The sequence below is a fragment of the Nelumbo nucifera genome, chromosome 7 (assembly GCF_055504915.1).
Source record: "Nelumbo nucifera cultivar China Antique chromosome 7, China Antique-T2T, whole genome shotgun sequence".
Classification (NCBI taxonomy): Eukaryota; Viridiplantae; Streptophyta; class Magnoliopsida; order Proteales; family Nelumbonaceae; genus Nelumbo; species Nelumbo nucifera.
In genome coordinates, this window is record NC_142655.1 from 46,734,962 (window position 1) to 46,759,365 (window position 24,404).

The window sequence follows — 24,404 nt, forward strand, 5'->3', positions numbered from 1 at the left end:
ATTTTTTGTCCTCTATTGCCATCAATTCAATAAAATAGATTAAGAGAGAGAAAGAGAGAGAGAGAAAAGAGAGAGAGAGAGAAGAGAGAGAGAGCGCCCGTTGTAGTTTCGTCTAAAGTCGTGAGTTCTGCCGAGTAATTTCTCTGCAACTCTTTGATTCTGGTTCTCTTCCATGGACTTTTTCTGACAGTTAGTTTTCTTTTTTCCTTTTTTTAATAAGGTATTTTTTTTCGGTTTCTGTTTGTGGGATTTGGGGATTTAGGGTTTGAAAGCGAGGGAGATGACGCAGGGCAGTGGCAATTACAGCAGTGGGGGCGGGACGGATTTCCATTTGCCCGATGAGATATTGTCTGTTATTCCAACGGATCCATATGACCAGCTCGACTTGGCGCGAAAGATCACGTCCATGGCGATTGCGTCTCGGGTGTCGAAGCTTGAATCCGAGACGGGGCGGTTGCGGCAGAAGATATCGGAAAAGGACCGGCTGGTATTTGAGTTGGAGGAGAAGGTATCGCAGCTTCAACAGGCGCTTCAGGAAACGGATGCACGGTTGAGGGTTTCTCTCGACGAAAATGTAATAAATGAATATATATTTTTTATGGAATTGAACTTTTTGAGAAGATGCGTTGGTTGATTGTTTTCTGTTTGTGTTTGAAGATGAAGCTGTTGAAGGAGCGAGAATCTCTGATTATGACTTCAAAGAAACTGACCCGGGATTTGGCAAAGGTGGGTTTATTTTTGTTCTTTTCTTTTCATTTTTCGTTTTCTTCAACTTGTATTTCTTATTAGTATTTCCTACCCGTGGTTCTTATTTGGTCCTGCATAGGTTAGGGCGTTTATCTTAATTCAGTAATATTTTTATTTGGCACTGTATCTGTATTTCTATGTGCATCTATGCTACTTCTCAGTAGGAGCTGTTTGAAAGGGCTACTACAAACCTCACGCATTCCATATACATCATCCTTTATGTTTACGCTTTTAAATAGTTTATGCCTACATATCACAACTCTTGACTCTTGTTAAGTACCGTCTGTCATGTCAATATGATTTATATTGATAAAAAATATGGTAATGTTTTTCTTTGGCATCCCCTATTTCTGCATCTGGTGCATATGATGGTTATAATTCTATGCTGCATACAGTGAAAAGCAATTGAATAAGAGTTTGGACTGATTTCTTCTGTGTGGAGGTCATGAACAATATATGCTGGTTAGAGTTTCAGAAACAGCATGTTGCCTTTGGGACTATCAAATACTTTATACCAGCATATCATATATTTTGTAATGCACTATCCATCATGGTAATGTACTAATGTGGTTATTGTGCATCCTCTCATTTTACCACTGGTGCATAATTCAGTGTGGCAAATGAATTAAATGGAATTGAATACACGTTTGAACCAATTTCTGCTGTATAGTTCCACAAATATGAATAAAAAATAGAATTCTACAGACATCATAATACCATTAGGAGTGTTAATGGTGCAATTTTAGGTGACCACTAACTATATAAGAATGTATTACTATGGAAGACAAATATTGATGCTAATAATGATGTGAATGGAATAATATAACCAAAGGCTAATCATGATGGCATCTTGATTAGGAGTTGGGAATTGAAGGTGTTTCTTTTATCAGGATAGGTAAACATTTGAAAGCTTGAAAGCTATACAGATGATTTGGAGATTTTAGTTCTTTTTGAGTTCATTAGGATTTTCTTAGCTGCACTTAAGCAATAGTATTCACAAAAAAGAAAGGGGAACAAAATGGTAACAACTAACAATTAGTAAAAGCAAAGAGGAAAAAGCAGCACTAAAGGCAGGTAGGATGGCAATAGCAGTGGAAAAAAGCAACATGAAATGATGAATTGGAAAACAAAATTAATCACTATGCTGTAAAGCCTGTAATATAAGAGTTGGATGGTCACTTGCATTATTTTCAATTTTTTTAAGTATTTTTTACCTTTCTTCCAAAAGGTTGTGCCTCACTTTGTGCCTTGGGTGCAAAATGCCCTTTGTGCTTTTTTTGCACGTTGCACTTTTAAAACACTGGGTCTACTTTTAATGTATTTTTTTAGGTTAACATGATATTGAGCAGATGCAATTGTGCATGCAAAGACATCTTCAATTCTTTGATCTTTTTGCTTTGGCACGGAACTAAATCCTAGTTTCTGTGACAGTTGGAGACATTCAAGAGGCAACTGATGCAGTCACTCAGTGATGATAATTCATCTGTAAGATTCCTAACCTGTCATGCTTTTGATTGTGAGTTCCTGTCTATGTGCTTGCTTACCATGAATGACTAAGATGGCTTCTACATGTCTATGTTTTAAATTTTTTTTGGGCTCATGCAGCAAACTGAAACTGTTGATATAGGAACATGTGACCAATCAGTTGCCAAAGTCTGTTCTGCAAAGGGTACTTTCAACTTACATGACATGATTCTTAAATAATTGTTATTTGTATGATGATGGTTAATTATCATTTGCATTTCCTTCATTGGGAGAATTTCTGGTTATCTCATTAAATGCATCCTTGTTTTAATATGTATGGTGCCTCAGAAGAGGTGACAAATGGGTATACAGCACCACATGTTGGCAGTGGTTCTATGGAAATGGTGAACCAAAATGAAGATGGTAGGTCTTTTTTTTGTTGAAAATTCTTGTGTGAAAAATTTGGTTATTTTTTGATGTTGTCTAACCTGATTACTGGTTTACAGCCTCAAGGAATGTTGGCCAGAGATTCTCAATGACTCCCTATATCACCCCGCGCTTTACTCCAACTGGAACTCCCTCAATTGTTTCCACAAGTGGCTCCCCTAGGGGGTACTCTGCTGCTGGATCTCCGAAAAGGGCCTCTGGTGTCACGTCTCCCACAAAATCTCTGTATGAGGGGAGGGCTGCAGCATCACCTTGGTATCCACCGAGTCAGCAGTCATCTGCAGCTAACTCTCCACCTCGTGGCCGGCCATTGCCAGGTTTGTTACAATTAATTAATATTAGTCATTACATATAAAATTATAGAATTTTGTAATAGATTATGGCACATTTTCAACTTTTTGCTCCTGAAGGAGAATTCAGGAAAAGATGGCATCACTGTGTATCACCATAGTGGTGTCCACATATCTAATTCCATTTAAAATAGGGAAGTTATTTTGGCACCAAAGCATAGTTTTCAAGGTGCCTAGGCGAGCCTAGGTGACCATAGGGCGCCCGGGTGCCTAAGCAGTGGAATTTTAAAATGGTAGTTTTCTTGAGTTTTTACTTTTCCTATGCTTTTCTAAGCTATTTTATTGGTTTTGTGTGCTAACTAGCAAGCATGTACTTATCTATCAAAAAAAAAAAACTAGCAAGCATGTACACTAACTATTAACACCATAATTCATTTAAATGAGTATAAGTTTCATATAAAAAGCTAAAAACATAAAATATTATCAATTTAGCATGATTTCATGACTTCATGTTCAACATTTAAATATATTGTTTTCAATAAAAAGGAGTCCAAACCAATTACACCAAAAAGCTAAACTAATAAATACTATTTTTTTAGATTCATAAAGAAATAATAAATTAAACAAAAAGCATTTTAAATTTACAATAAATGAACAAAAAATAAAAGGATTCAGTTAGGAATCAAATCAAACACATACCTTGACTGAAATTTATCTATTCTAGGCAATAGGCATTTAAAAGGAAATATATAGGAAGTAGGAGCCAAATCAAGCAATGAATAAAACTATAATAAAAAACTATTGCACTTATCCAATTCTCCACAAAAGGATAACAAAACATGAATTTTATAGCAGTGATTTAAAAGGCGCACCTAGGCGTACAGGCAAGGCGCATTTTGGGGTATGTGCCTCGCCCAGGACCTAGGTGCACCCCTTTCAATAGGCGCACACTTGGTGCGCCTGACGCGCCTTAGCCTAGGTGTGTGCTTTTTTAAAATTTTGCGCTTTTTGCTTTTTTTTTTTTGAGTCTAACGGTTGGGTCAAGGGCTCTGCTCCTGGACCCTTGACCATGCCCCTCGAGGCAAGCCCGAACAATTCTATGTTAAGGTCTGAAATTCTTATTTCTCACATAAAAAATAATTATTTTATAACTTTCTTTGCCTTTTTAGAATATATTTTATTGCAATGAATGAATGAACAACATTAGCAAATAGGGGGAATGAAAGTTATAAAATATCTTCTTAAAAGGCAATGAAAGCTATACAATCATTATTTTTTATGTGAGAAATAAGAATTTTAGACCCTAACATAGACTTGCTCAGGCTTGCTTCGAGGGGCGTGGTACAAGGGCGACTCATAGAATCAAGAGTGCAATATGTTTTACATCACATTAGCTACTTGAAGCAATGCAATTAAGGAAAAATAGGGATTGTGGGTTTTACATGCTTGAAAATGATTTATATATTTGCTTTTATTTTTAAATTTTCATTTGAATACACTTTACATGCTATGTTTATGTATTTTAATTTTAGATAATAGGTTTTTTAAAACATTTATTCTAAAATTTAAGTTTGTATTTTTTATTAACATTATGTTTAATGTTTTTTGAATTTTTGCTTTTTTTTTTAAATTTGGCATTTTATGAATTTTTTGACTTTTTTTTTTAATTTTCCTCCTTGCTTAAAAAGGTGTACGCCTCATGCCTCAAGTGCAAGTTGGCCCTTGCATTTTTTTGCGCCTTACACTTTTAAAACAATGGTTTATAGATGATCAATAAAGAAAAATATCTAACTAATTTGAGTGTCTAGGTAATAAGAACCTACAATCCCTCCACTAAATCCACCAACATCATCAATAGCACAATCAACACCATCATCATCATCCTCATCACCTTCATCTTCTTCCTCATCAAGTTCTACGACTTTATCTTCATCTTCATTATCCTCAATGTTTTTATCTCACATTGAGGATTCATCTTCCTCTTCTTGCACAACACTTTTTCCTTTGTCTTGCCCACTACCATCGCTTCTTCCACAACCACCTCTACCTCTGCTTCTACTTGCACGTGTATAAATTGTATATATGCTTCTTCTCGGCCTATTTAATCCCTCAACAACTTAGTTGCTCCTAATGCTTCATCCACTTCATTCTATGTGAGATTACCACCTTCATGAACTAGTTCATTTGATGGGTCTCTTCCAGTCAACCATTCACTACTATCATCAACATCATTGAAGCAAATGGGATTAAATTGTCATGGATTTGCACGTCTTGTCATGAACCTCTCACGAAGACGTTGATTATATTGAACAAAGACAAGATCGTTAAGCCTCTTTTGATCGACTCTGTTCCTATTCTTGGTATGAATCTAGATTCATAACAAACAAAAATAAGAAGATTATAGAAATAAAATATTTTAACTTTTATAATCATAAATCATTTAAAAGTAAAATTATTTACATGCTCAAAGGTGCTCTAGTACGCTCACAGGCATAAGATGTTCATGTAAGAGCTAATATGTGTAATGCAATATGCCTAAGGTTTGGTGTGCAATGTCCACAAGTATGCCACCGATCAACTACAAAGTACAAATTACAAATATAGAACAAAATTAAATTTGAGAATACAAATTCAAAGATAAATTTACAAAAAAATGAATGAATTAACCATAAAATTCTAGAGGTAGATATTATTTGGTTGTTTTGTTTCCCGTTGTCTAATTGCCATTTCCTTAGAAAATGCGCCACGTGCATGCTTATATTCTTCCATTTGATGGGAGTTCTTATTTTGAATTTCAATGTTACTCACCATCCTTTCAATACAATCTATAAAGCCTATCTCAAACTTCCTAATTTATGCTTAACTTTTAGTTTTAGTTTTATAAAATAGGGCTGGATTGAGAAAGAAACCAGCAGGGTGCAAAAGATGTTGCATCATATTATTCCAACACCTGGACCTGTCAAAAATTTCCAAAATGGGCTTATTTTCTCTTTCTTTCCCACCAAAATTTGCTTTTATCTTTTCTCTTGCCCGTTCCATTGCAAAGTAGAAGTACCCTATTGTAGGTTTTTCATCACCAACAACCAACCATAAGATCTCTACAATAAAGGGCAATTGTTACATTTTTCTAAAATGTAACAGAAAGAATAGTTCTTGAGACTTTTAAACCCTTTGGTTTGTTTGCCCATTTACTTTTAGTTCACACATCACTAACAAATAAAGAATGCAATGGCTCTTTGAAAGTGAACAATCTTTGCAAAGTAAAAATGATGCGGCAAACCTTATAACAACACATCTAACAAGATCCCTTCCATGTGTTTTCTCCCTCATATAAGCAAGGAGAAGAGGATGTCTGTAGATAAAGGCACAGGCGCCTTGACAACTTTGCACCAAAGGTATTGATAGTTTAACATTTAAAACCTCTTTGGGAGCTGTTAAAGTTTGACCTGCCCTAGAATTCTGTCTTGTTCGTTGACTGTAAAGTAAACAGCAAGAAGTAGGAGAGGAAAGAGGAAGAGAGAAAAGAGAGGAAAGAGAGAAAGGCTGGTTCGAATTAGAGAAAAAAGTTATCCCTTCTTTAAGTAAGAGGCACTCGAACTAACATAACAATACACATCAACATTCTCAACAAGTACAAAGACCGAAATACCCCTTCACTAACACCACTAACACTCCCCCTCAAGCTGGTGAGTATATATCATATAATCCCAGCTTGTTACATATGTAGTCCACTTTCCCCCGACTCAAACCTTTTGTAAACAAGTCTGCCCACTGGTTTCCCATACTAACATATGCAGTTTCTATCACCCCATTTAGCACCTTCTCTCTCACAAAATGACAGTCAACTTCGATGTGCTTGGTTCTTTCATGAAGCACCGGATTGGAAGAGATATGAACCGCTGCCTGATTGTCACAATAGAGCTTCATTGGAGTACTGATGTCATATCCTATCTCCTGTAGAAGGTTCCTCAGCCACACTAATTCACAAGCAGTATGTGCCATGGCCTTATATTCTGCTTCTGCACTGCTTCTTGCTACAACTGTTTGCTTCTTACTTTTCCACGTTACTAGGTTACCCCCCAGAAAGGTGCAATAGCCTGTGGTAGATCGTCTATTGGACATAGAACCTGCCCAATCAGCATCGGTGTATCCTTCTACCACTAGTTTTCCACCACTCCTATATAGCAAACCACGATCAGGAGCTCCTTTTAGATACCTCACAATCCTTAGCACTGCATTCCAATGTGGGACCAAAGGTTTCTGCATGAACTGACTCACCACACTAACCGCAAATGAAATATCTGGCCGAGTAATGGTTAGATAGTTTAGTTTGCCTACAGGTTGTTGGTATCTGCCAGGGTCTTCAAATACTTCACCTATATCACTGCTCAGCCTCGTATTTGTTTCCATAGGTGTCTCAGCCGGTTTAGTACCCAACAACCCTGTTTCTTCTAGTAAATCAAGCACATATTTCCTCTGACACAAATTAATGCCATGCTTAGATCTTGCTACCTCTATGCCCAAAAAGTATTTCAACTTGCCAAGGTCCTTTGTCTGAAAGTGTTCCTGTAGGAATGCCTTCATTCTGTCAATGCCCATTTTATCATTCCCAGTCACAACGATATCATCCACATACACCACCAATATTATTTTGCCTGCCGACGAGTCAAAACTGAAGACAGAGTGATCAACTTGGCACTGTTTCATACCAAACTTCTTGACCACCTCACTGAACCTACCAAACCATGCTCGAGGGGACTGTTTAAGTCCATAAATAGCCTTCTTAAGTTTGCATACCTTACCATCCTCCCCCTGAGCAACAAACCCTGGTGGTTGCTCCATGTAGACCTCCTCGAGCAAATCACCTTGCAAAAAAGCATTTTTGATATCTAGCTGATGGAGAGGCCAATCATACATAGCTGCAAGGGAGATGACGACACGAACTGACCCTATCTTAGCAACCGGGGAGAATGTCTCTGTGTAGTCAATGCCATAGGTTTGGGAGTACCCTTTGGCAACCAGCCGCGCCTTCAGGCACTCAACACGACCATCTGGCAAGTACTTAACACTATACACCCACTTACAACTGACAGCCTGTTTCCCAGGAGGGAGAGCGGTGAGATCCCAAGTGTGATTATGATGCAGAGCAGAGAGCTCTTCTTCCATAGCACGGCACCACTTTGGAGAGGTAAGGGCTTCCTGGACATCCTTAGGAACAACCACGGAGGATAACAAAGAGATGAATTGGCGATGGGAGCGGAGAGGTGGGTAAGTGAAACAAAATTGGAAATAGGGTGAAGGGTGCAAGTACGTTTACCTTTCCGGAAGGCAATATGAAGATCTAGGTCGGAGGCTGGTGTCGGAGCTGGAGCTGGATCTGTCGACGGTGATGAAGCTGGAGGAGCTGCAGCCGGTACACGTGGGCGATGTGTATACACGTGACGGATGGGTGGACGGTCAACCGACGGTGGCACCGGAGGCAAGGACGTAGGCATGACTGGAACCAGAGGAGGTGGATCAACCATAGGGAGAGGAAGAGGAGGTGGTGATGTGGAGGGAGCAGCAGCTCCGAATCCCACGAAAAACGGAGTAGACTCGAAGAATGTAACATCAGCACATACCAAGGAACGACGAGAACTGGGATGATAACACTTGTACCCTATCTGAGTTCGGGAATAGCCAAGGAAGATACACTTTAGGGAACGTGTATCCAACTTGTCAGTCCCGGGACCCAGATTATGAACGAAGCAGACACACCCAAATACCCGAGGAGAAAGCGGAAACGGAGACATGTTGGGAAATAAGACACTAAAAGGAGAACGACCATCAATGATAGACGTGGGCATCCGATTAATTAAGAAACAAGAGGTGAGCATTGCATCGCTCCAAAAGATTTTGGGAACATTCATGTGGTGCATGAGGGAGCGTGCCGTTTCTACAAGATGGCGGTTCTTTCTCTCAGCAACCCCATTTTGTTGCGGAGTGTAGGTACATGAAGTTTGGTGTATAATGCCATGTTGGTCCAAGTATTCTTGAAAAGATGAAGACAAGTATTCACGACCATTATCAGAACGGAAAATTTTGATGTAAACGCCAAATTGATTGCGGATCTCAACATAAAGTTTTTGGAAGATGGCAAATAAGTCACTTCTTTCTTTCATTAAATAAAGCCATGTCATTCTTGAACAGTCAAACAAAAATAACAAAATATCGGTATCCATTATATGACATCACTTTATAAGGACCCCAAACATCTGAATGAATTAAAGAAAAAAGACTCGACACACGGTTATCGACCCTAGAACGAAAGGGAACACAATGGTGTTTCCCAAATTGACATGACTCACAATCTAAAACAGACAGTTGACTCAATGAAGGGACTAAGGACTGCAACACTTTCAGCGAAGGATGACAAAATCTACAATGCCATTGGAGAGGAGAAATGGATGACTGAAGGGCCGTTGACGTTCGTCCACCACCATCAAGATAATACAGTCCACCGGCTTCATGCCCTCCACCAATCTTCATCCCCGTCTTGAGATCCTGAAAAACACACATAGAAGGGTAAAAAGTGATGGAGCATTTAAGGGACTTGGTCAGCTTACTAACAGACATAAGATTAAATGGAAGCTTAGGTACATATAAAACAGAGGATAGGGATATAGAGTCTAGGTCAACATTACCAACACCTCATATAGATGATGTGGAGCCATTAGCAAGGGTAACAGATTGTGATGTTGAGCAATGAGTGAGAGATGAAAACACACCTGGAGTTCCCGTCATGTGATCGGAGGCTCCAGAGTCAATAATCCAGGGGTTGGGTGTGGATGCCAAACAAGCCATACATGAGTGTGCAAAGGAAGCTGTGTTCTGCTGCGACTTGGATTGAACAAACCTCTCATACTCATCCCGAGGAACACTCACCATCTCCTTGCCTGGACCATCTGAGGGAGTAGAAGGCATCGGGTCAGCTGACCGGTTCTCCTGTCTAGAACTGAAACTGGTGTCACTAGTCATGGCATGGTTAGCCCACGTCGAGGGAAGACCATGTAAGTCATAGCAGTAGTTAATGGTATGTCCATCCAAACCTCAATGAGTACACTTTCGTGGACCCGAGCCACGTCCTTTACCACGAGCTCCCCCTGAATCTCTGCCTCCAGTACGACCACCACCACGGATATGTGTAGATCCACTACTACCACTCCTGCCAGATTGGGCTCCTGGAGCCCCACTTCTGCCACCTCGACCTCTCGACACTGGGAATGCTGATTTATCGGAGACATTAGAATCCATAGATCCAATGGAAGCCCTCCGAAGACGAGCAAACACCTCCTCTAAAGCTGGAAGAGCAGATCCCCCTAGTATCTGGGCTCGTACTGGTTCATACTTAGACTTCAGCCCCACCAGAAACCGTGTCACATCAAGCTGCTCTCGCTGTTGCTGTTGAACTTTGACATCAGAAGTGAGAGGATGATAGACATTTAACTCATTACGGATATTCCTCACACTGGCATAGTACTCCTCAAGGCTCTGATTTCCTTGTTGCAGATTGAAGTATTCCTGATTCAGTTGATATACCCTAGTGGTATTATCCTGACCTGAATACAGTTTCTTAGCATGATCCCACACCTCTTTGGCTGTGTCAAGAAACATGAAGTTCACACTGATTTTGGGTTCCATACTGTTCCACAACCATGTAATGATCTGTGCATCTTCCTGTTCCCAGTCTTCATACTTCTGAGAATTAGTGGGGGGTTTCTCCTCTCTTATATGCTTCACTTTCTTCTTCGCCTTCAGAAAAACCTCTACAGACTTGGCCCAAGGGACATAATTCTCTCCATTCAATTTAATGGAGGTCATTTGGACATTCAGTTGTCCGTAGATATCATGACACTAGGTTTACTATCACTATTATCTGCCATTGCCGAACTCCCTTATCACTGAATTCTGAGCATTGAATTATGAGCACTACACACTGCACACTACACATAGACACTTCACCGAAATCTGCACACTGATTTCAATAGTAATAAATGCTGAGAACTGCTACACCACAAACCCTATTCACCGAAATCTGCACATTGATTTCAGCAGTATTAAATGCTGAGAACTGCAACACCACAAACCCTACTCACCGAAGTCTGCACACTGATTTCAGCAGTATTAAATGCTGAAAACTGCAACACCATTAAGTAGACACTATTGCCCTTCGAATCACACACAAACCAGAATAAACCCTAGCATACTGCAATTTGAAAACCCATCATGCGAACTGTAATACACCTCTCATGTATTCCATAACAGATAATATGCATAAAAAAAACTTTACCTCATCGCCTGAAGGCCAACCACACGAAGGGCTGAGGCACCACTGCACCACACGTACCCGCCCTAACTAGGGCGTAGAAACCACAACAACCAATCACCAACGACACAATCGGAGGCATAGGAACCTCCTAGGGAAGAGGGCGATCACTCCTTTTCAGCCCTTTTCCCGGTCTCCAACTCACAGCTGAGAACCCAAGAGAAACCCTAATTCGAATGCGCAGAAGACAGAATTCTAGCAAGTCTGATTTGTTGAACCTCGCTCTGATACCATGTTAAAGTTTGACCTGCCCTAGAATTCTGTCTTGTTCGTTGACTGTAAAGTAAACAACAAGAAGTAGGAGAGGAAAGAGGAAGAGAGAAAAGAGAGGAAAGAGAGAAAGGCTGGTTCGAATTAGAGAAAAAAGTTATCCCTTGATTCGGCCAGACCTGTTATTATATTATTAACTTATTGGAAAAGACTTAAGTGCCCTTCTTTAAGTAAGAGGCACTCGAACTAACATAACAGTACACATCAACATTCTCAACAAGTACAAAGACCGAAATACCCCTTCACTAATACCACTAACAGGAGCCATGGCTTAAAAAGCTGTATGCACTGGGGCAAATATATGTATATTGTTTTTGGGGCCAATTTGACAAAGTGATTCAGTTAGGGCAGAGTTACTGACTGCTGTTTTGAGGTACAAAAATCCAGAGAAATGGGAATCGCAAGATTGATTGTGGAAGGGGATTCAAAAATAATAATTGGGTGGCTGAAGAAAGGAGAAGGGGTGATTTGACAATACATGAATGATCTCAGGTGGTTCAAGATGTTGTCAAGAGCTACAGACATTCAAATTAGATGTGTAAGGTCTGTTAATGGATTGGTTGATGGATTACTAAAGCAAGGAGTGCATAGAAATCACTTGTATTGGGCTCAATTATAATGGGATAATGGGGTTCTTTTGATATAAAGGGAGTTCAGATTTAACAGCTTCTTGTTGTAACCTTTTATTAGTTTTAATAATTTTTTCGTTGCTGATAAAAAAGTTGTATGCATATAGATCAGGTACCACTGTTGTTCATGATGCGCTTATTTATTTATTTTTTGATTGGAAATGGCAACTTCATTACTACAAAATTAAGATACAATTGTCAACCCCTAAAATAGGTGTTGAACCCAAGTAATTTGATTTACAGAACTGCCAAGAACAAACTTTCTTGTTTGGCTAAGGTATCAGCCAGACCATTAGCTGATTTTCATATCCACTTGAAGCCTGCACCAATTTCCCTTGTTATTGTGAATTTCTCGTTATGGGCTGTTGATACATCCATGCTCCCAACTTGCCTGATTGCACTTATTGAGAAGCTGCACCAATTTCCCGTATGATGCACTTATTTATTGTAGCTTGTTTTCTGTGTAAATCGAATTTAGTGGGATTTGGTTTCATGACTTCATCTGTTAACTAATTTTTGTCTTGTGTGCATTTTAGCAAGGACACCACGGATTGATGGAAAAGAATTCTTTCGACAAGCCAGGTTAGTTCCAGACTTCTAGCTTTGATTTTAATCCACTCATTGAATTTGATTGGTAAGAAGTTTCTTCTGGTTCTGTCATTCAGGAATCGTCTGTCATACGAACAGTTCAGTGCATTCCTAGCGAACATCAAGGAACTAAATGCTCAAAAGCAATCTCGGGAGGTAACCAGTTCTTGATTCCATAAGCTTGTTATTATCTTTTTTCGTAGTTGAGTTCCTACTGTTGGATTAGCCACACTAGGAAATCAATGTTCTATTCTTTTCAGGAAACCTTAAGGAAAGCAGAAGAGATATTTGGTTCAGATAATAAGGATCTTTACTTATCATTTCAAGGACTGCTCAATCGTAACCCTCATTAGATATACACACATTTTTCAGAGAAGTTTCATGAGGTAGGTATTTCTGATCTGCTTCCTCAAAAAATTTTGTTCTCTTAAAATTAGATTTAGAGCTTCATGATAGAATGTGTTAAAACAAAATTTAAACTCACAGAAAATGTAAATGGTTGTAATAGATCAACAAAATAAGCTCTTACACAAAGAAAACTAATATTTAACATCATGCTTGACCAGTGTTTTAAAAGGCGTGGGAGGCGTACGCCTGGAGGCGAGGCTCTCCCAAAACGCCCTAAGGCGTATGCCAGAGGCGCTGACACCTCCGAGGTGTACGCCTCTTGCGGGCGCTCCCAAAACGCCCTAAGGCGTATGCCAAAGGCGCTGACACCTCCGAGGTGTACGCCTCTTGCGCTTTTTTCATGAGGCGTGCTAGAGGTGTACGCCTCATGCGCCTCATGCACATCTGATATAAAAAGTCAGAAAAAAAAGAAAAAAGAAAAAAAAGGAAAGGAAAAGAAAAGGAAGGGAAATAAAAAGAAAGAGAAGAAAAAACAAGAAAAACGGAAAGGAAAGGGAAGGGAAGAAAAGATAAGGGGAAAGAAAGTGGTTTGCCCCTTGCCCCTTCGTCCCTCCTTTGAACTAATGTTATGCATCTTTATTCTTAATATAAAAGATTTTTATTAAAAATAAAGAAAAAAATGAGATCCCCCCTTCCTCTTCATCCTCCTCCTAACCCCCCTCCTCTTAAGGAGGTTTTCACCTCTTGCATTCTGAACTACGCCTCACGCCTCTAGGTAGTGGAACGCCTCGCGTCACGCCTTGGTGCTTTAAAACATTGGCTATGACATTGTCGTAGCACAAGGCTAAAACAGAAAATCATGGACTTGATCTACTGCTGTGGCCCCGCCAAGAAGTCACTTCATCTAATTCAAAGTGGGGCCATTGACAGCAAATCAAAGGCTTTGATGTACTTGTTTCAGCACAGGGCTATGACACTGCCGTAGCAAATGTGGGTTGAGCTCAAAGTGGTAACCATGCAAGTTAGGTTGGCAATAACATTGTTACTCCACATATCTACAATATTATCACAAACTTATGCTATAATACTATCTCTTGTACTCTATATAGTGCTGGTAGTGTTCATTGGGGAATATTTATGTCATGGAAACTATCTCAATATCTCTTGTATTCCATATAGTGTTGGTAGTGTTCATTGGGGAGTATGTTGATTCTGGTAAAATTGTGTTGTTACCCGTGGAAATGGAAATATGTTATGTAAATATTAGGGAAATTTGGGACATTTAAACTGTGGGAGGAAGCAATGTTTTAAAATGCCGAGGCATGATGCAGGGCATTCCGCTATCTGGATGCATGAGGCTGTAGTTCAGAACATAAGAGGCATAAGCCTCCTGAAAACAAGGAGGAATTAACCTCCTTAAGAGGAGGGGGATGAGGTGGAAGGAGGGGGAGGAGGAAGAAGAGGAGGGAGGATCTTATTTTTCTTCATTTTTAATAAAAATATTTTATATTGAGAAGAATGATGATGCATACCACCATCATTATCAGAGTTTTGTTCTTCCTCTAATACCATCCTATTGAATAAGTCGGCAATGATTATTTAAAGAATAAGAATCTTGTGTTAAAAGAGGAGAATAGCAAATAGGGAAGAACAGGATAAATAAGGAAAATGAGTGAGGAGTATATTGTGCTGCTTGTAATGAGCCCCCCAATTTCTTATATTGTTGCTGGAAATAAATGGAGATTTACAAAAATGCCCCTACTAAAGTTGGGGGGGGGGTGCCTTGTTACTAATGTAGTTCCAATGGTGAAACTAAATAATGTTCATGGCAAGCTGGGCATGACTAACATAAGTGCTTGACTTGGGGGAAGTGTTGAAGGAGTAGTTTGTTTATAAACAGTATGGTCTAGTTATCTAGTTACCATAGTTTTCAAGGTGCCAAGGTGAGGCTAGACGGGGGTGCAGAAAATAGAAAATAGAGGGGCTGAACCTTTATTTTTGTCCTAGGGAAAGAAGAAACGAATGGATGAAAGAAAAAAAGAAAATAATAATCAATATGTGTTGATTGGATAAAATTTTAAGTTCTTTCTTGCTTATTAGTTCCCCATTTTCCTAACAAATGAGGAAAATAATAAAACGAAACTAGAATTTTAAATGACAAACTGAATAATTTAGTTTAATAATGTCTGTCTAATTATTATTATAATGTCAAAAAGTTAATAATATAAAAGTATCCAAGAGCACTTTGTAAAAAATATCTTGGCAATTAAGCGAGGTGGCCCTCCTTGAGTGCCTTATTGCCTTGACAATTATGCTGGTTACACTTCGGTTCTGTTTGTAAAGACATTTTTTTTGATCAGCAAAAATCTTTCATTAATAACAGAGAAATTAAGATACAATAGATAAAGATTGCAGAGGAATAAACTGCAATCTCCAGCAATCAGTTACAATTCTGCCCAATACAATGAAGATCTATTTGCCCCTTGTTTTGCTAGGGTATCCGCCATCCCATTTGCATCCCTTTTGGCCCAACCAAACTGAGAGTTGAACTTCCTTGCAAGTGTGTCAATTTCTCTGAAGATATACTTGAGCTTCCAAGGTACTGATGTGATGTTTTTGACCCAAGAGATGACCAATAGTGAGTCTCCTTCAATTTCTAAGTCTGTTGTTCCTATCTGCTCAGCCATCGTTAGACCTTGAAGTAGGGCTAGAGATTCAGCCTGTTTTGAAAGACATTTTCAATGTACTTTCATACTTTTCGCACTGGTTACACTTCAAAAGTGTTAAGTATGAAAACGACTTAGTGTTTGTTTCACGTGCTTTATACTTTCAAAAAGTACAAAGTAAATTTGAAAAGCACAAAGTTAGCTTTTGATATTTTTTTGGGCCCCTAAAATACTTTATGTAGAGAAACGGTATAGTAGTTATTTCTTTATTTTATCTGTTTGGGCCTTGTCATGGGCCTGTTAGTTAGGCCCACATTAGTTACTGTTATATTCTGTTAAGTAGTGTCTTAGTTAGCTTTTGATAATTTTTTTGGGCCCCTAAAATATTTTATCTAGAGAAACAGTATAGTAGTTATTTTCTTTATTTTATCTGTTTGGGCCTTGTGATGGGCCTGTTAGTTAGGCCCACATTAGTTACTATTATATTCTGTTAAGTAGTGTCTTAGTCAGTAGGGGTATAGTTATCTTTGTAATTTAATTTGTGATAGAAACCTATAAATATCAAATCTAAGCGGCAGATTAGAGACAAGTACTCCCTTCTTTCCATTCTTCTCTCATCTTCTCTTCTTCTCTTATCTCTTCTGTTTTTCCCTTTCTTTCTTTGTATTCTTGCAGAAAACTTAACCTGAGTACAAGCCGAAGGTGATCAACATCGGCCTTCTTGGTATCAGATCTAGGTGTAAGGCCTACTAGGGTTTTCATGTAGTCTTGTTCCAGCCGGCTACATGAAGATAGACTAGGCTGGATTTTTCAGTCAGATTTACCTGATTCTTGGAGGTTTGTGGGAGGAGTTTGTACTGCCCAAGATCTGGAGTCTTAGAGATCATCAACAAACCAGGAAGGGTCAGGGTTGTCTTGGATCATATTAGGGTTTAGGAGTTAAGCCTTCAGTAGGTGTTGGTGCATAGGGTTTTCTGAGAAAAAATAGCTTTTTTCTGAGACCAACAGCTTAGAGGAGACTGGGCACATAGTTGTCAAGGTGACGCCTAGGCGACTAGGCGACTTTTAGAGGTCGCCTCGCCTAATGCCAATATGGTTTTCATATTACCCATACATATTTGTTTCATATTTTTTTTTAATTCCCATGTATATTTATATCATTTTATTGGTTGGTTTTATGTTATTAACATACACCTTGTTGTATGTTACATTTTTTTATTAAAATAGTTATTCTTTTATTAGAAGTATGCGTATGTTACAAGTTTTTTTGGGTTTGGGTCTTGAACCGAGACTAAGAGAAGAGGCAGAGAAGACAGATGACTGAGAAGAGTTTCCATTCTTTCGGTCCAAGTTGTCTAGGACCTCTAGGTAAGTTCTTTAAGTCATCCTTTGCTCCTATATATATATATATTTTTAAATTTGTTTAAGAAATATTGTTGGAAACAAAACAGGGGCTCCACCCCCTTCTTCTTTTGAAACAGGGCTGTGCCTCAACGTTCTAAAAATTTTCTTGTATTTTTGCACTAGTTATTTATTTTGGTACGAAACAGGGGCTCCATCCTATCCCCTTATTTTTTTCCTTTTTTGAGCTGCATTCAACCTTTTCAGTGGCCTGAAATAGGGCCCCTGCCCCTAAACACAGTCCACGTTGTCCTCTTATTCATGCATTTTATTTTCTTATTTTTTAAAGAATTTTCTTTTGGGAACGAAACAAAGCCCCATTTTTTTCTCTTTTTCTTGCTGTATTTCTTGTTATTAAACATTGAAATTAATATATTATGTAAATGATGTATTTATGATGGCATGTTTTATATGAAATTTATAGTTAATTACTCATTTGAATGGTTTTATTAGTATACAGGTATGATGGTTAGTATAAAAAACTAATAAAGTAGCTTAGGAGAAGCAGGGATCTTTAAATTTTATGCTTTTAGATTCCATCGCCTAGGCACCCGCCTAGGAAGCTTGTTGAAACAAATAGAGTGTTTAAATTCCTCGCTGGACTGAATTCAAAATATGACATTGTGAGGCAGCAGTTTCTTACTAGGGACAATGTTACTTTGTCTCAGGCCTATTCACTAGTACATAGTGAAGAGAGTAGAAGGAAGGTTATGTTACAGATCCCATTCGTGGAATCAGCCTTCACAGCAGTGAAATCTAAGCTTATTGGTAATAAGGAGAAAGAAATAAAGAGGGAAGACAAGAGGGAGATGGTTTGTGATTATTGTAAGAAGCCAAAGCACACTAGAGACACCTATTGGAAGTTGAATTCCCATCTTATCCCAACAAAACTCAGGAATAAGAAGGGTAGTGCCAAATGCAACTGTTACTTCTAATGGTGCATCTTCCTCTACCACAAAATCTACATACCTAGATGCCTTAATTGCAGTCAGAGCCGTCTTAACTCAATTTGAGTGTGAAGTTGGAGCCTCAGGATCAACCCAGTCATCCAGATTAGCTACTACTACTACTCCCACCTCAGCTTTTGCTCACTCAGGTACAAGAGCTATTGCATATCATGCTCTAACCCTAGGTAACTCTAGCCCCATGTGGATTATTGATTCAGGAGCTTCTGACTACATGACTAGTTTATCTTTTGTATTTACTTCCTACTCATTATCTTCAAGCAAAGACAAGGTTTCTATTACTGATGGCTCCCTTGTACCTATTTTTGGCAAGAGAGATATTAAAGTGTCTGGTTCTATCTTCTTTTCTTTTGCCCTTCATGTCCCCAAACTCAACACTAACCTGATTTCAATGAGTAGCATTACTAAAAACTAGAATTGTTCATTAACCTTCTTCTTCCCTGATCATTGTGTCTTTTAGGGTCTGGTGGCAAGGAAGGTGATTGGGACTTGCCATGAGGTGAATGAAAGATGGAGGCAAAATATCCAGGTGCATGAATTTGAAACAGGAGCTGGAATTGGAAGATTTTCTTAGGAAGGAGGAGATAAGTTGGAGGAAAAAATCAAGGTGCAAATGGCTAAAGGAAGGGGACATCAATACAATGTTTTTTCATTCGTTGGCAAATGGGAGGAGAAGGAAGAATTCTGTTTCAAAGTTGAAGTGGGATGGGCAATTGCTGACAAGGGAAGATGGTATAGCTCAAGCTTTGGTTAATCATTTCAAATTAGTGTATGACAACCCAGGGAGACCTAGTGAGAGCTTAGAGGACTTGGAGTGGAGGGTGGAAGATAGTGTCTTATTGGAATCTTTGGAAAAAAGATTTGAGGCCCAAGAAGTGAGAAATGCAATATTCTCCATGGATCGATCTAAAGCTCCTAGGCTTGATGGTTTTTCGATGGCCTTCTATCAAGATTGTTGGGAGATAATTAGAGAGGATTTGTTGGAGGTTTTTGAAGAGTTCTATGAGGCAAATTTAACTCGGGAGCAAATGCAACTTTTATTGCCTTGGTTCCTAACAAGAAGGGCGCTCTCCAACCAAAGGATTTCAGACCTATAAGCCTGGTGGGAAGCATGTACAAGATCATCTCTAAGGTCCTAGCGTTAAGATTAAAAAAGATGCTCCTGTCTCTAATCTCACCGTATTAATGGGCCTTTGTAGAAGGAAGACAAATTGTAGATCAAATACTTATTGCCAATGAATGTGTTGAGGTGAAGAGGAGGAGAAAGGAAAAGGGTTTGGTTTGCAAATTGGATCTTGAAAAGGCATATGACATGGTGGACTGGGATTTTTTACTAGAGGTTCTCAAGCGAAGAGGGATTGGGGAGAGATGGTGCAGTTGGGTAAAGGGATGCATTTCTTCATGTCATTTCTCAATATTGGTGAATGGTGTAGCTAGGGGTTTCTTTCTTGCAAAGAGGGGTATTAGGCAAGGAAATCCATTGTCCCCATTCCTCTTTACCCTAGTAGCTGATGTGTTGAGTGCCATGATTTCGAGGGCTGATGCTAACAATTTGATAAGAGGTTGGAGGATTGGTAGGGAGGAGGTGGTGGTCACACACATACAATTTGCAGATGACATTATCTTGTTTTGTGACGGGGAGGAAAGGGAATTGCGGAACTTAAAGAGTCTAGTGCTTCAATTTGAAAGGAAGTCCAATCTTAAAGTGAATTGGGGAAAAAGTTGTGGCGGGGCTCAATTTAGGGGGAGAGGAGGTGGATTCCCTAGCTAGGATTTTGGGGTGTGAAGTGGGGGGCTGGCCTTTACAATACTTGGGGCTACCACTAGGAGGGAACCCAATGGTTGAGAGTTTTTGGTACCCTGTAATTGAAAGATTCTCCAAGGGGTTAGCAAATTGGAAGAGGAATTACATCTCTTTAGGGGGTAGGATAACCTTAATCAAGTCAACCTTGGCCAACCTGTCAGTTTATTTCCTGTCTACCTTTAGAGTACCAATGAAAGTAGCTAACCAGTTAGAGAAGATAATGAGGGATTTCTTGTGGGAACCAGGGGATATTAAGAATGATCACTTAGTGAAGTGGGAGGTGGTTTCTAGGAGTAGGGATGATGGAGGCCTTGGGTTAGGAAATATAAGATTAAGAAACATGGCTTTGCTGGGGAAATGGATTTGGAGACTACCGATGGAACAAGGCAGACTTTGGTCTAGAGTGATTGTTAGTATTCATGGATTCGCAAATAACGACTGGGATGCAGGACTCGACCCTGGGGCTTCTTAGTGTTCTCCTTGGAAAGCTATTCAAGGTATTTTGCCTCTTATGCTTTCTTATTTCAAATATGATGTTTGCGTTGGAAATAAAATCTTGTTTTGGGAAGATGTTTGGGTTGGTGAAAACTCTCTTAGAGATAGATTTCCTTCTATTTACTCCTTGTTTGAAAACAAAAGAAAAGTGATCTCTTCAGTGTTTGTTGATAACTACCGGGATTTGGGCTTAAGAAGAGGTCTAACGGATTCTGAGATGGGGATGGGTGATGATCTGATCACTCAGTTAGGGGAAGTCTTTCTTGATTAGTCTTGTAGAGATAGCAGAATTTGGAAACCTTCCCCTTCTAGTTTTTTCAATTGCTCTTCTTTCTATAAAATTTTGCTTTAGACCTCTAACTTTGTAGGGAACTTTCCTTCAAAGGAGGTGTGGGGTAGCCCTGTACCCCCAAAAATTCAGGCCTTTTGCTGGGAAGTGGCACTCCAAAAAATCAACACCTTGGATTTATTGTAGAAAAAGAGGCCAAATATGCGCCTCTCCCCCCATGTTTGTTGCCTCTATTTAGGTTCTGGTGAGACAATTTCACATTTACTAATCTCATGTCCCTTTGTGTTCTTTATTTGGTCTTGGTTCTCTTCTCTCTTTGGCTGCAGGTGGACTCCCTCCTCGAGCGTGGTGAACCTCTTTGATCCAGCTTTTTACATGCAACCATAAGTTTGTGGAAGGATTACGTGGAGAGCCACTAGAACTGCTATATTGTGGTCAGTGTGGGAGGAAAGAAACAATAAAATCTTCAAAGGCAGATGTAGATCCAAAGAAGAGGTTGTGGAAGGAATAACTACTAAGGTTATCCATTGGTTGAAATCCCGTGATCTTTTAAAGGATTTCTCAGTTGAAGACATTTATAGAAATTGGGGTATTGTGGCATCTGCTACTACTTCCGAAGCTATGATACAGGAAGTTTGGCCCCCACCGGCACAACAAAGGGTGAAACTTAACCCGTTGTATCCTGATAAGGACCAATTCACCATTCCCCTAAAGACTTTTGGATGCACTTGTTTTGTTCAAATCCTTGGACCTCATTGTTCCAGATTTGATCATAAGGCTGTCAAGTGTATTTTTCTTGGGTATGCACAAAATCAAAAGGGGTATTGCTATATGATTCTGTTATTGGGACTTGCTTTGTGCTTTTGGATGTTACCTTCTTTGAAGATGTCCCTTATCCCTTTTCCTATTCCTATCACTGAGGGGGAGAGTAGTGAGGGGGGCTATCAGAAATGCAAGGAGTTGGGGGTATTTCACAGACGATGGTGGAAGCAAGTTCATTCCAATGGTGAGTCTAGTCACTTTTGAGGTTCCAGATTTATGTATTACACCCTTTGTACCCACAACTGTTGTAGAAGATATGACTACCACCACCATTGAACCTCAACCACCCACATATGATCTTGACCTTCCTATTGCGATACACAAAGGGAAAGGTCGTTGCATATGTCAATTGCCCATTACATCTCTTAGTTTCTTTCTTATGACCACCTCTTACCATCATACGAGTCCTTTTTGGTGTCTATTGCTGTTGTACCCATTCCCAGAACAATGCATGAAGCCCTGGTAGTACTTGAGTGGAAAGAAACAACAAAGGTAGAGATGGATGCACTTATAAAAAATGATATTTGGGAGTTAGTAGATCAACCAAGAGGTAAGAAACTGGTTGGGTGCAGATACTTATGGTGTTGATTATGTAGAAACCTTTGCACCATTTGCCAAAATGAACACAATCATGAGTGTTGTTGTCACTTGCTGAAAACTTCTCATGGTTATTCTTCTAGATGAATGTTAAGAATGCTTTTTGAATGGTGATCTCTAGGAAGAAGTATACATGTAGTTGCCCTTGGTTTCTATGATGAAGATAATGGAAAGAAAGTCTTCTAACTTAAGAAGGATTTGTATGGTTTGAAATAGTTCCCAAGGGCATGGTTTGACAGGTTTAGACGTGTGTTGGAAAAATTTGGCTATTAGATCACAACCCTATTTTTTAAGAAAATAGGTTCAGCCCTAACTCTCCTCGCTGTATAAATTGGGAGTTAAACTAGCAGAGATACCAATTGAGCTGAATCACAGGATAAATGCAGGAGGTGAGCCACTTGAAGATAAAGCCATGTATCAAAGACTGGTTGGAAAGCTTCTCTACCTTTGCTTAGCATGACAAAATATTTCTTATGTTGTCAGTTAGTATATGCAGTCTCCCAAAACATCCCATCTTGTAGTTGAAAGGATACTTGCCTACTTGAAGAGGTGTCCAGGTAGAGGTTTACTCTTCAAGAATAATGGTCAAATGAAGATAGAAGTGTACATTGATGCAGATTGGATTGGCTGTTGGATGATAGGAGATCTACCTCAGGGTAGTGTGCTTTTGTCGGTGGCAATCTGGTTTCTTGGAAAGTAAAAAGCAAAATGTTGTTGCCCTCTCTAGTGTTGAAGCAAGATTACAAATCTATGGCAAATGGGGTGGCTGAAGTTGTATTGTGATAATCAGGCCATTGTATTGTGATAATCATTACTTGAGAGTTAGAGGTTGAATATGAAAGACCACTAATGTTGTATTGTGATAATCAGGTAGTTATTAATATTGCTCATAATTCCATACAGCATGATAGAACCAAACATATTGAGGTGGATTGACATTTTATTAGAGAAAGAGTTGCCTCCCAAGAAGTTTGCCTTCTGTTATGTTGCCTTTGATATGCAGCTTGCTGATGTCTTCACCAAAGCAGTTGCAAAGGTCAAGTTAGATATAGATTTATGAAGTTGGGAATGACCAATATCCATTACCAACTTGAGGGGGAGTGTAGAAAAATAGTAATATCTATTCCCAACTTCAGGGGGGAGTGTAGAGAAACAGTGTAGTAGTTATTTCTTTATTTTATTTGTTTGGGCCTTGTCATGGGCCTGTTAGTTAGGCCTACATTAGTTTTCTGTTAAGTAGTGTCTTAGTCAGCAGGGGTATAGTAGTCTATGTAATTTATTTTATGATAGAAACTTATAAATATCAAATCTGGGCGGCAGAATAGAGACAATTGCTCCATTCTTTTCATATTTCTTCTCTTCTCTCCTCTCCTCTCCTCTTCTTCTCTTCCTCTCTTTTGTTTTTCCCTTTCTTTCTGTGTTTTCTTGCAGAAAACTAAACCTGAGTACAAGCCGACAGTGATCAACATCAGCCTTCTCTTTATATTTTCTAAAGTGTGTCGACCAATTGCATGTGCTGTATTAAACCCTTACCACATGGCAGCATATATGGATGCCACATTGGTGGCGTATATGCATGCAATGTAGCACTTGAATTTATTTAGTGACACATTTGTCCCTTGTGATGGCATATATGGATGTCACATGGAATTTGATTGTATTCAATTACATGTGTGCTATGTGGCAACATATATGTATGCCACATGGAATCAATGACATGTTTGTCGTATGTGGAAATATATATGGATAACATGTGGAATTTGAATGTATTCAACATTTCAATAGCATGTGTGTGCCATGTTGTCACGAGGGTAGTTCTATAGCGGAAAAAATCCGTGCGGCATCTAGGCCAAGGTAGGCCAGGATAGGCCTTATGTGTGCTTGGAGGCTAGGAGTTGCTCGATGAGATGGCTCCACCAAGGTCAGTAGCACTGGATCATGACCTCAAGTCGCATGGCCAGGGCACTCGGCTGGCTCTGGCCGGTCCATGGGAGGCGCCACTTACGTGCTAAAGGGGGAAGGCCATGATGTGAGGCGACTTGGCGCCGATGTGAAGGGTCTCCTATACGCCGATGATGTAGGCACATGAGTGCTGATGATGATAGGCAACCGCTTGGGCCGGAACACACCCATGCGCTAAGGGCAATGAGATAACTCATTCAGTTTTAGTAAGGGGCTAGCATGGTGAAGGGTTATGCTTGAGCCAGGCCCGCATGC

General features: G+C 39.4%; 1 protein-coding gene across 5 annotated transcripts in view; it reads left to right on the top strand.

Moving 5' to 3' along the window:
- Positions 1-24,404, top strand: part of LOC104609469 (interactor of constitutive active ROPs protein) — a 30,139-nt gene continuing 5,735 nt past the window's right edge. Inside the window, exons 1-10 of one of the 5 annotated variants that reach the window (XM_010275793.3) lie at positions 1-134; positions 263-574; positions 658-726; positions 2,179-2,232; positions 2,353-2,416; positions 2,560-2,634; positions 2,718-2,975; positions 12,749-12,794; positions 12,878-12,956; positions 13,061-13,186. In XM_010275793.3, coding sequence (XP_010274095.1) covers positions 281-574; positions 658-726; positions 2,179-2,232; positions 2,353-2,416; positions 2,560-2,634; positions 2,718-2,975; positions 12,749-12,794; positions 12,878-12,956; positions 13,061-13,153 — 1,032 coding nt within the window. In that variant the 5' untranslated portion in view covers positions 1-134; positions 263-280 and the 3' untranslated portion in view covers positions 13,154-13,186. Of the gene's footprint in view, positions 135-220; positions 575-657; positions 727-2,178; positions 2,233-2,352; positions 2,417-2,559; positions 2,635-2,717; positions 2,976-12,748; positions 12,795-12,877; positions 12,957-13,060; positions 13,187-24,404 lie in introns of all 5 variants that reach the window. The other 4 variants (XM_010275795.3, XM_010275797.3, XM_010275796.3 and 1 more) reach the window with 4 other exon arrangements.